This window comes from Acipenser ruthenus, chromosome 31, assembly GCF_902713425.1.
Source record: "Acipenser ruthenus chromosome 31, fAciRut3.2 maternal haplotype, whole genome shotgun sequence".
In the NCBI taxonomy this organism is placed as follows: domain Eukaryota; kingdom Metazoa; phylum Chordata; class Actinopteri; order Acipenseriformes; family Acipenseridae; genus Acipenser; species Acipenser ruthenus.
In genome coordinates, this window is record NC_081219.1 from 9,224,419 (window position 1) to 9,237,305 (window position 12,887).

The following is a 12,887-nucleotide window of genomic DNA, read 5'->3' on the forward strand; positions in this document are numbered from 1 at the left end:
AATTGGCATCGGGACTAGTGAAAATAAACACCAGAGACCGTGGAGTTTTACAAAGCAACAAATTATGGAGTTGATGTTTTGGATCAGATGGCACGGAAGTATTCCGTGGAAGCTGGCTCCCGACAGTGGTCTGTTCAGGTGTTTTACAACATACTGGACCTAGCAGCCATCAACTCCTGGGTACTTTAAAAAGGAGAGAATATATTTTACAGTTAGCACAGCAGCTTCACAAGAAGCATTTGGAACAGAGGGAGACTGCCAAGTGTGTACCCACAGCTGAAGCTGGCAACCCAGCTGAGAGCCACAAAAGATGCCAATGCCAGGTTGGCAAGTGCAATAAAAATAAAACTTCGGACAGCTGTGCCCTGTGCAGAAAGGCAGAGTGGCGAAGCACATTATCTGTGTTGACTGTGAACAGCCTTAGACTCAAGGTAAAGGAATACCCTTTTGTCGAAAAAAAGAAAAATAAATTAGACTTTTTTATAATTTCTTGTGATGTGTACTTCTGTAAAATGCTTTTTTCTAAGTTTATTTACCTATGTTGTTCTGTAGCTTTTGCTCATCTGATAATAAACCAATTGCTGTTGAAAAGTTAAAAATGTATTGCTATCGTTTCAGTTTTATAAATATGTATGTTGTAAAATGATATATATATTTCGGCTGTTCAGATGTTTTTGTGACGTACTCAATTTAAAAAAAAAACTAAATTACATCCGACTGTTTCTCCTTTTGTTATACTATTTACAGTGTTTTGAATATAGTCGTCAGAAAGACTGCTGCGGGGCTTCTAGGTATGAGTTTATCTCCGGTCCTTCTAGTGTTAATGAGATAATAAAGCTGCTGGCAATTGCGACACTTACAATTGCATCAATTTGTGAAAACAGTCGCAATTAGCAAACCTTTAAAAGGCAGTATGAAAAACACTATCCCCTAACCATGGCCGCTGTGACTGCAGCAAGAAGGAGACATTGTCTTCAGCAAGAACAAGTTGTAATGATCCCTTGTATATTAATATTAGCTCTGCACCTTTAAGGTTTGGAGCTCCTGAGAGATTGACGTCAAACTCCACGTCCCAGCGGAGGAGATGAAGCGTGTGTGCGTGTGTATGAGAAGAGAGTGGAACAAGTACAGCATGGGGGTTAACAGCTGTGCAGGGATATGGGAACTCTTACAATAATATACATATATTGGCTATCTGTGGTTTATACACTTGATTGTGAGGATGGAGTAACGAAGTATGAGATGGAAAATAAACCAAAGCCTTTCCTAAAGTCTGGACTTGTGTGTATTCACTTAAGGACTTTTTTCTACACTGTTACTCTGGCAGAAACCTTACAGAGTGATCTGTAGGATGAGAAGAGAAAGGGTATGTCCCACCCGCATTACCCTCTTCGATTTAAATGAAGACCAAATTTAGCACAGGTACAGTCTCGGCAGCCACATAATTGTTGAGCTGGTGTCTGATTTAAAATATGACCTCGAGCCTGTCACCCAGAGAAGCTATGCTATCCCTGCAGTGGTCACACTATTGTCCACCCTGCATTATCATGCCTCTGGGTCCTTTCAGGGGACTGTGGTAGCTGTTGCTGGCAGTTCCCAGTCTGCTTTTTCTTGTGCGTTGCCAGTTGTGCTCAATTCATTTGAGACGAACACCCAAATACATATTTTTCTCTAAAAGCAGGGTTTACTTACAAGCCTGGAAAACAAATTTCTACGACATTTCTGATTTCCCCCAATGTGTTGGGAGCAATAGACTGCACACATGCGCCATTAACCCCTCCAGCTCATTCTGAGCATCTGTATAGGACCATGATCTATTGTGTGTTAATTGTCTAGGCTACTAAGTAGGCCAAGTTAAAAATAATAATTGAAAAAAAAAAATCATTTATTTTCAATTTAAAATAATATTTTATTCACATTGTACACCAATGTGTACAATGCAGCAACATGATTTATTTTGTGTTACCATTAGCCTACAGGCTAAAGTAAAAAGTGTGCTAGGTGTTCATTTGATTTTACTGCTGTACTGTATACTGTATAGGCCTACTGTACAGATTTATACATGATTGTTATTTCAGTGCAATGACTTACATTTAAAATGCACTATAAATGTATGTGTGCTATTTTACTGTATTGTTTTTAAACCTGACCCCTCCTTATGTCAGACACACATGTCCAGTTTAGAGAGGGGCTACTGTAGGATTATGAAAAGCTTATGAAATAAACAATGATCTAATTCTCTACAGCAAACTTCATTAGCCCATCATCTGAGTCTGGTACATGAACCCATAAAAATATTCAGGCATTTATTAGTTTGAAACAGGATTTGTTCAAATATTTGAAGCATATACTGTATATGACGGAGGAGAGTTTGTGAGCACACTGGTGATATTATGAAAGGGAAAGTGGAGTATTCTCATGAAGTCTAGGAAGGCTCTTGCTAGTAAACGCTATTGTTATTCTAATATCATGGAACACATGCTGCTGAACTGTTTGTTTGCACATTTCTGTAGAACAGGGATCTGGGCACTTTGTTCCTAAATGTTATCATGCTAGGGAAGCAGGTTAATTGACAAGCCTCTTGTGTCTCTTCATATCCGGCTCACGTGACACAAAATGACACATAGGCACTGAATTAACCAAATTTAGTAGAAAAAATTGATTATACTGGGTGCTGTCTTGTCTCTTAATACAAATAACCAAAGTAATAAGTGATATATGCTATGCTGGTGACTGGATTTTCAAAGAATTTAGCGTTCAACATATTTACTGCAAACGGCGGTCATTGCAAATCTGTTCAAACCTCATCCGTGGATAAAAAGCTCAAAGCCATAACACAGAAACCCTGCTTTGCTTTACAGTCCACAACACCTGGGCACCACACCTCCGGTCGTGATTCAGACTATTGAAGTGGGTATAATAGTGTATTGTGAACTGTAAACTAGGCGATGTTGCTGTGAGCAATGTGAATGAAGCCTTTGAAAAGCAAAGGCCCATTTGTTAGTTGGCCTGTCTAGCCTGAAATAAGCTCTTTAAGAGCACCACGTGTTGACAGTTTAAGAATAAACACGGAGATGTTTATCAGGATTCTACATCAGAGTCAGGAACTTGTTTAGAATAGACACTGACCGCATATTTGTAACCCTCTCCTGGATGTTAGGCAAAAAAAAAAAAAGGTCTGGAAAGCTTTCAAAATATATGACTCATGCAAGCTCCTTCTGCAATAATTTGTTTTATTACATTACTTTGGGGGCCCACCAAATACACTGCCACACACTTTGAATACAAAGCCAAAAAAGGTTGTAATTGTACAGACTGTGGAGATAAACCCTGAGTGGACTGATAAAAAAAAAGGGTTCCAGAGTAGGTGTGCACGTGGAAGAAAAGCTGTGAGGACGTGTCTGGACCTTGCAAAACAAACAATTAGACAAGAATGTGTTTAGTAGCCAAGCTTTTCAAAGCATTGTTCAAGAATATTCATTAATAATTATCTATAAAGTATGTTGGGAGAAAACTTTACCGGCCTACCCATCTTGCCCCTCTTCCCCGGAGCTCCAGCGATACCCTTTAATGGAAAGAAAGAAAAGAAAAAAAAATGGGTTTAACACAAATGCAAAGGATCTGGGAGACCACCATAAAAGATCATAAAAAAATTATATCATTAATATACGAGTATAAAGGGTATTCAGAATGGACACCTTCGAGAATGATCCACCCAAGATACCATTCGGATTAGCTATGTTCAGTGTATGAAGAAGCTAATCCATCATCATCATCATCATCATCGTATCTCAAACAGCTCTTGTCACATCCCCCAAGTGACTCTCCAGATATAACCCAGCACGATGTGAATGTTTGAAATTCCAACTCTAGTTGATCCTGAGCAAATACTATCAGAAGAACCTGCTGCTACATCTAACAATTCGGTATAATTCCATGTGTTAGAAGTGCTTCATACTGCACCACACTCTGAGACAATGGTTCCTCTATTGACATTAGCCCTTACCAGTCATAACCTATAGCCTTCATTTTAAAACACCTACATTATGTAGTACACACGTTTGTGTAGCTGGACAATTCCACCCATGATTGTATAATTTGAAAGGCAAATGGCATCCCTGACGTGCATTCTGGAATATATCAAAGTTGTATTTCCCTGTTGCAAAGTTTGTTTCAGTCACAACTGGAAACAACTGAGCAAATATTAGGTTTCAATTTACCAGAGGATTGCAGCATACTAAAATATATATGGAAATAAATAAACAGATGGGAGGCTGTGTGGTCCAGTAGTTAAAGAAAAGTGCTTGTAACCAGGAGGTCCCCAGTTCAAATCCCACCTCAGCCACTGACTCATTGTGTGACCCTGAGCAAGTCACTTAACCTCCTTGTGCTCCATCTTTCGGGTGAGACGTAGTTGTAAGTGACGCTGCAACTGATGCATAGTTCACACACCCTAGTCTCTGTAAGTCGCCTTGGATAAAGGCGTCTGCTAAATAAACAAATAATAATAATAATGACTAAGTTGAGAACTGATTAATAAAGAGGTGTTGTCTTGTCACCAAAGAAATCCATCATAACAATTAACATTATATATTTTTTTTAAAACATTACATTCCTATAGCGGATGTAGAGGAAAACCTTTATATTTTATATAAATTTCTGGATTAGAGGGCAATATAATTGTTTAAAATTAAAAACTCATGTCACTGCGCAATTCAGAAAGGGATTGAATAATGCAAATAATCCCTGCCTGAGGTTTCAGTTTTATCCCCCAAGGGGACAACTATAAATAATTGTCAGCGAGACAATAATGTTGCTCAATTTCCGCAACAGATGTCTATATATAGAAAACACATTCTTTGTATTAAAAAAAAATAATAAAAAAAATAAGACAACAAAATATTGGTCAGCCCTAAAAGTCATTTAATGTGGAAACTGTCTCTGGATTCTCAGATTTTTATTTCTGTGCTCAATGTTCCCAAAATAGCTTGTTTTAAACGAGTCCAGTGAAAAATAAAACACAGTGGTGGATATCTCAGGTGTTCCTTTTCACTGCCTTTGAATTATAAAATGGCGCGGGTGAACAGACCACTCGGATTGGCTGTATAAGATTCCAAGCAGTGCTGCTGTTTGACAGCAGCGGAGTGGTTGGATCTTCTGAGCCTTATCACCAAGCAACTATTCTTCTGGAATGGGTCACTTCACTGTTGCAATAAGACACTTCAAGATTGCTGGGAAAGTACCGCACAGCTAGGTGGCTATCACACCTAGCAATGTGTAACTTCACAACACACACACCTGGTCGCCTCATCGCTTATTTAAATCACTATATAGATCTACTGTATCAAAATTAAAACTTACTCTTTCTCCATCAGGTCCAGGCAGCCCGAAAAGCCCTGGGATTCCTATAAAGCCCTGCAGAGAGAAAGGAAGACAAGTTAAATGACGAACCTCATTATATCCTAGCGACGGCTGTCATGTCAAAGCAGCTATCTTAGCTTGGTCCAGTGCTGCCCTCCGAACGCCGCAGAGGAAGTCTCCATGATGAACTAAGCCTTGAGGCAAGTGTATATGCCCATGGACTGCATGGTGCTGGCTTCCACGATGTAGTCCAAGGGCACATACCCTCACACCAGGGATCAAGGGGGGGTTTCTCCAACAGCGCTGCAGATGATGGTGGGGAAAAGTGGTTAAAGCTTGTCTTTGAATCCCCCGTCTTTGCTCCTGCAACTAAAAAACAACAGAACAAAACAAAATGGCCTGCACGTTTAAGCAAGTCATCCCTTCCTGGCAAGATAAGGAATTGCTTAGAAATGATAAGAATGCCATGCTCAGGTAAATATGCATTGTTTCATGAATTAAACATGTTAACATATGACAAGCACTGACCGAATAATTGATGTTGGCATAAAATGAATAAAAACTATTATTTTCATGATATACATATATTTAATAGTCAAAACAGATAACCTTTTTATAGTAAACAACAGGTTTTTCTTTTACTAGTTATGGGTAAACATGTGCATGTAATAAACTTGGCACTACATCTAATTGAACAGTTTTGCAGTACAGCACTAGGACAGTAATGCACTGTAATAATTCTAAACATATCTCACATAATAAAGCAGGCATTGTTATATGAAAATTGCTTTGTTACTTCTATTTGGTTGCATATTACAGTCAAATATTTGAGCAATTGTCTGTTGTGTGTATTTTAAAACGTGTATATATATATATATATATATATATATATATATATATATATATATATATATATATATATATATATATATATATATATATATATATATAGGTGATTTTCACACCCGTGTCTTCTGGTTTTCATTCCAGCTGAGCGAATTACTTAACTATGCCCTTAATTGAACTAATAATTAGCTTAATTAGACCTTTTCAATTCTTCTCTGCTCATACAAAGTTACATATTTTAAGTTATTTATAACATTTTAGTTAAGCTGAAATCTCTGTTTAAATCAAGTAAAAAGGCCTAAATAAGCTAATTATTAGTTCAATTAAGGGTTTAGTTAAGTATGAAAGTCCTGGTTTTCAGCCACTTCACGTAGCGCGACACACTCTAGATACATTTTGTCAAAATAATGTAAACCACTTTTAGTTTTTGGCACCTGCGGCACATGAAGGACGAAGACGGACACACGCGTCCTCCGAAAAGTGTGCCGTCAGCCGTCCGCTTCTTTTTCACTCTGCAGGCCCGCCATGCAGCCACCTCAGAGCTACAGTGTCAGAGGACCATGCAGCTCAGGGCAACTTACAGGAAGGCCCGCAGGCGCCCGGCCAGTCTACAGGGGTTGCTGGTGCACAGTGAGCAGAGGACCCCCCCCCCCCCTCCGGGCGGCGCTTGGCTAAATGTGGCCCCCTTGGCACTCCCATCCACGGTCGGCAGTGGAATAGCCTGGACTCGAACCGGAGACCTCAAGGCTTTAGGGTGCATCCTGCACTCAACGGGGAGTGCCTTTTACCGGATGCACCACTCGGGAGCCCCCAGCAATAATTTTTCTAAGGCCAGAAATCTCATATCGTATCTAAATTTCCTCCAATTGCACATAGGGACAGTACCACCGTTACAAGACTCAAAAACCCTTCTCTTCAGCATCCAAGATACACAACTCTGCTTCCAACTTTCCCTGCCATCATAATTCACTTCTTCCAGCAACCCCATCAATCTGTGCTGCTTCCCAGGTACCAGTTCATGAAATCACAAACTGGTTGACTAACACACTTTACTGTTTAGCGGCTGTCAAAATCAAAAGAATATCTTCCACTGAACGTCTTCCACTATCCAACAATCTGTAACTGACTGACCTATACGCAATGATGAATAATAAACTGCTGTAAAGTGTCTGTTTAAGTTACACTGCTCCTTTAATAAATCAGGCAGTTTTCTTAAGCTTGTTGGCATGGTCAGATACAGCTGGATGATTTTGCTTGGCATTCTGCTTCCAGACAGACAAGGGAAACAGAGTGTTTACACTGAAAACAATCAATTTTAAGAGTAAGTACGTAAAACAAATCACATTAAAATGAGTGCTGCTAACCAAGTTTTAAAAACTTTTTTTTAAACCTCTTATTAGTATTATACCAAATCCCTTTTTATTGAAGATGTGTTGGTTCTTTGCTTGTATTTTATACTTCAGTTTCAGTTATGAAGGTATTTCCATGACAATGCTATACAAGTGAAAGTTCAAGCTGCTTCCTAGTACAAAATCACTTCCTGCCAGTTTACAATGGTCTAGTTGCAATCAGGGCAGGTGATTTACCACACAGGAAGTGATTAAACACAAGGGGGAAAAATTTTTTATTCAAGATCTACAGCATTTGTCTTGAAAATCTGTATAAAATAAATACATAAATGCAGTAGCAAAATCTTCAAAACACAAGAAAAACCTTGGTTAGCACCCGTTCAACAGCCAGCAAACCACAAACTGTATGAACTAAAAAAAACAAACAAGTTTATGTCTGAAGTTTTGGTCTAATCTTCCAATACTTTCTGTAGTCGTTCACTGCTATTTTCTCACTCTCCTGCATCATAAAATGTCTCCCAAATTGCTCACTTTCAAGGAACCCCCCCCCCCCCCCCCCCAGGTTAAAGGATTGTGGTGTGTGTCTTCATGCAGTCATTTTCAAATGTGTTCTTGTTATGGGTTACTCAAGAGTGTTTCTAGAGAGTGTTAAGATGTAAATTACAGTAGTCAAAGGATGTTTATCTAGGTTCTTCAAGTGTAATTTAAGATCAGTGGATAAAAAAAAAAAAAGAAGAAACCGAAAACCCCCACAAAACATATACTGATACCGAGTTACTTGACCATACATCATTGGGAGTCAAACCAAGCCTGACCTAGCATTTGTCATTTCCCTTGATACATGGAGTTAGAGGTCAAAACAAAGGTCATTTAAGGTGAAACCACAAGACTGCACCTGAAGAAAGCAACAGAAACATAAAACTTCAACTTGTAATTCCACCTTAAAAACACTGCTGTGCTGACACTCGGATCTTACATATAAACGTAGTATTATGTTTGAGAATTACATCTAGCTCAGTTAGATAACAGGCTGGCTAGTGAAACATCGCTATTAGCTTTCAACGTGAATACCTCAAGAATTAAGCAATCACATTATACACACATTATCCACATTACTAATTCCTAATTATATTATGATCAATTGGAAATGTCAGGTCAATTTGCAATGATGGCTGGATATCTCATACACATTTAAACTGCTCAAGATTACAAACACTTTGTAGTTGCCTTTTCAGACAAGCCCACTGAAACAAACATTCTTCTTGAATTCCTGCCATTATTATAATGATTCAACCTGAAACAAAATCTGTAGCTTATTCCATTTCAACTGGCAATCCTGATTAAAGGGTTATTTTGGTCGCTTTGGTTTATTACCATAACAACACATACATTTACTTAACAAATCATGTAAAAAAGAAAGCAGATGTTGCATTGTATGGCTCTGAAATGAAACCTTATCAAAGTGTTTGCTATGTGCCCTATTAATATGAGCTAGGTCTTGCAGAACCTGTTACTAACCCGATACAGGTTTTACCTAATGTAACAACTATTACAATAACTTAGACTAATAAAGGTCATACAACCAGATGTGACCCTTGAGATTACCCCAATGTAGTTTCTGGTATGTCTTAATTGAAAGACAACATACAACTGACAGTCATCCTTTTTGATAGCACTCCTAAACTTGGTAAACAGCAGCAATGGCTAAATCCATTAGCACTGCCTATAAAATACTGTGATCAAAACAGCATTACTTTTTAATAAACGGAAGCCCACAGTAGTACAGGACTCTAGCTGTGAGCTCATAAAAGGAGAAGGAGGCCTTACTGTCTACCACTTGCGCCGCTACAGGCAAGGTTGCTTAGCCTACGTTGTGCTCAAGTTTCTACATCACTTCCTTTATGTAGAGTGATGAGGCAAACAGCTTGTTTTACTTACCCGAGAACCTTTAGGCCCCAGATCTCCTATTGGTCCTGGTAACCCCTAAAACAGATGAAAAGTATAACGTAGTTGGAAGATTTTACTAAACTGTCAAAGTATTGTTGTGTTTATACTTTAAAACCTCAGTTTATTATTACATTAAAACCACTGAACATTAACATGTTAGTTCTGGAAATGTTTAAAGCATCACTTCAGAAAGAATGCACTACTGAGCAAGGCCTGTTCTTGTATGTTTGTTCCTTACACAGGATTCTGTAGCACCAAATAAAAATAAAAAAGGCAGACACAGGGCGCAAGACAGGACTACACACTGGATGGGACGCCAGTCCATCGCAGGGCAACTAAGGGGCAATTTAGAGAGGCCAATCCACCTAGCCAGCATGTCTTTGGACTGTGGGAAGAAACCGGAGTACCCGGAGAAAACCCACGCAAACACGGTGAGAACATGCAAACTCCACACAGGCTGAGGCCGGAATCGAACCCAGGACCCCGTAGCTGTGAGGCAGCAGCGCTAACCACCGCGCCACCCTCATTGTTGTTTTGTTTTTTCAAATTTCCATATGAAGGCAACTGAATAAAGTTTAAGTTCAGAACCCCATCATCAACATAGTAAAAAACTGGGTTACACAAAGCTTCAGAAGGGAGAAACACACCCTATGAAGTTACAAGATCACACATTTAAATTTAGAGGCTTGTAAGTAATTTCTTGTTTGCTTAAAATGTTGTAATTTCCTCCTAATTAAAAGACTGCTTGAATTAATCCCTGCAATTGTATAATTAGACTTACTGAATTCAAATACATTGTATATACAGTAATGTCATGTGTCAAAGTATATTATAGTAATTTCATGTGTCAAAGTATAATACGCTGATCTTTTTTCTAAATCAATAACAAATCAATATTATAATATCACAAGTGAATGACAGCAAGTCAAGTTGGTCCAGCTATCGTTGCTACATGCCATCGTGAGACCATTTCATTCTAGGAAAATGACTTGAGCTTTGCAAGCCAATATTTCAAGTTAGATTACTTTTCTACCAGAACGACCTCAAAGTACGGTGTCTTGTATTTTGGATGGTAGAGGGTGCTAAAGACCAATTTAAAAGTGTAAACCGTGGTACAGGGGACTGTGAATTTCCCTGCTGAAGGACCATCCTTTACAAGCCTGTACACTGTACTGTACTGTTATCCTGCCAACAAGAACCATCCTATGAGGAGAGAGATACCGTGTCAACCGTTGCCAATAGAGTTAATAGTGTTTGTATAAAATATGATACTGCCAGTTTTCTGACTTCCCAACTCAAGATGAAGCATTAGACTTTATTCTTTGTTTTTATTTAAAGAATATTTCCAAAAGCGCTGTTTCAAGAGATATCCTAGTGCCTCTGTGCAAGGCAGCAGGGGCCTTCAGAATAGACTCCCTTTGTATAGCTTGTTGGACGGCACTAATGGGGTCAAGTCAGAATTCAATAGATGCTGGTTAGAACTGCAGGCTAAAATCACACTATACAGTACTCTCAGACACTGGGTGAGATATTGCTAAGATCACCACTGTTTACCATGAGGGTGGTTAACAAAACAAGTCCATTTCAACTATATATAAAAACCCATAAACTTGCCAATGGGTTGTCCCTCAAGTGACCGATTCATTTGTTATATATATGTATTCTGTAATATATGAAAGCCGGATCTCCCCGTTTAAGATAGATGTGATTAACAAGACATCACAACTGACTGTCACTGTCACTCAGTTGGTAGATAATTCTGTATCCAGAAACTGCACAGACGTTTCACGAGGATAATCTCAAAAGGGATTGGTAGGCCCATTTTGTAATTTTATTTTTCTTGGGCATGGGACATTATATTTTAGTGTCATGTGTAGATTCCGTGGCCACAGAACAGGCTGAAATGTAACATGTGCTCTTCTTTCATGTGCCTCTTCATTTAATACAGAAATGTCAAACCTAAAAAAAGGAGGTAAATACAAAAGCAATCTTACAGGTTCATCAGATAATAATATGCGCTAACTTTTCAAGTTCTTAAACCCTTCCATTGCAAAAATGACCTGGTACTCTAAAATTATTAATAATAATAATAATAATAATAATAATAATAATAATAATAATAATAATAATAGATCTCCCACCATACTCAAATCACTACTTTGTGCATTAGCCAGCACAGCATGATAAGATTTACTGCACCTGCCTGCCAGGATAACCTTTGGCACCTGGGCTTCCATCCGGGCCACGTTCCCCCTAAAAAGAAACAAAAATAAATGAATTACGCAAACAGCCACAATTAAGAGAAACATCCCAAGTTCTGATCAGGGATTCCTTATGAAAGACAAGTACAGTTCTATAAATCACAGTGGAAACCCGATCATTTTCAATAGAAAGACCTTTGTGTTTGGTCAATATTGTTTTTGGATGGGGGGGCCCTTACCAGAAATAAGGTGCTACTTTGCTGTTGGTTTTTTCAGATGTGCCTAGCTATGTGTAAACCATACGGAACTGTTTCAGCAAAAAGGAAGGTGCTGCCAACATTCTTTAAGTGCAAATGCATTCATGTGTAATATCCTTTAACATGGGCCTGACTCCTGTCAAACAGCCAACCATTATGCAAACTCTCCGCTCTCATGGGTTACCAAATATATAAAGAAGAATTCAAACTCAGGCTTCCAGAAAGGTAGCCTTGTACGCCCCCAGGGCTGAATGTTATCCTCTGTTTTGAGGAAACACAGTAACATGAAAGCAGCGCTTAAACGCTTTGTCACCAGCTCAAACCATGCATGCTTTATGTGTGTTGATTGCAGGAAGAGGCTGAATATTTGTGTTACTTTACAGATGTTGACTCATCTACTGCTCATATTTACTGTGGTGTTAATTATCCTCCACATAACTTATTTTAAACTGAAATTCAAAGTGCCACGTTTATTCAATGATTAAAAGGACCGACTTGGAGGTTCAATGTGTTTACATACAACAGTGATTGACACATTATCCCCCCCCACCCCCCTCTCCTCTTCCCCCCTCCCCTCCCCTCCCCTCCCCCCTCCCCTCCCCTCCCCCCTCCCCTCTCCCCTCCCCCCTCCCCTCTTCCCCCTCTTCCCCCTCCCCCCCTCCCCCCTTCCCCCTCCCCCCCTCCCCCCTTCCCCCTCTTCCCCCTCTTCCCCCTCCCCCCTTCCCCCTTCCCCCTTCCCCCTCCCCCCCCTCCCCCCTCCCCTCTTACTGGTATTTTAAACAACAGACAGAACTGATTCCTAAATATGTAATTCTTTATATACCAGATTCTGCCTGGCAAGCACTCCCTAAGACCAGTTCTTTTCTTTCATTTCTTCAGTCAAGTCCTGTGGGTGCTTTAATTTTTTTTTATTAATAATCCATGTC

General features: G+C 39.3%; 1 protein-coding gene across 3 annotated transcripts in view; it reads right to left on the minus strand.

The window, feature by feature from the left end:
- The window catches only part of LOC117396881 (collagen alpha-1(XXVII) chain B), a 155,717-nt gene that overhangs the window by 73,327 nt on the left and 69,503 nt on the right, over positions 1-12,887 (minus strand). For all 3 annotated transcript variants that reach the window (XM_059005748.1, XM_059005745.1, XM_059005747.1), the window contains 4 exons: positions 11,703-11,756; positions 9,495-9,539; positions 5,362-5,415; positions 3,521-3,565 (listed from right to left, as the gene is read on the minus strand). In XM_059005748.1, the coding sequence (XP_058861731.1) occupies positions 3,521-3,565; positions 5,362-5,415; positions 9,495-9,539; positions 11,703-11,756 (198 nt within the window). The remainder of the gene's footprint in view (positions 1-3,520; positions 3,566-5,361; positions 5,416-9,494; positions 9,540-11,702; positions 11,757-12,887) is intronic.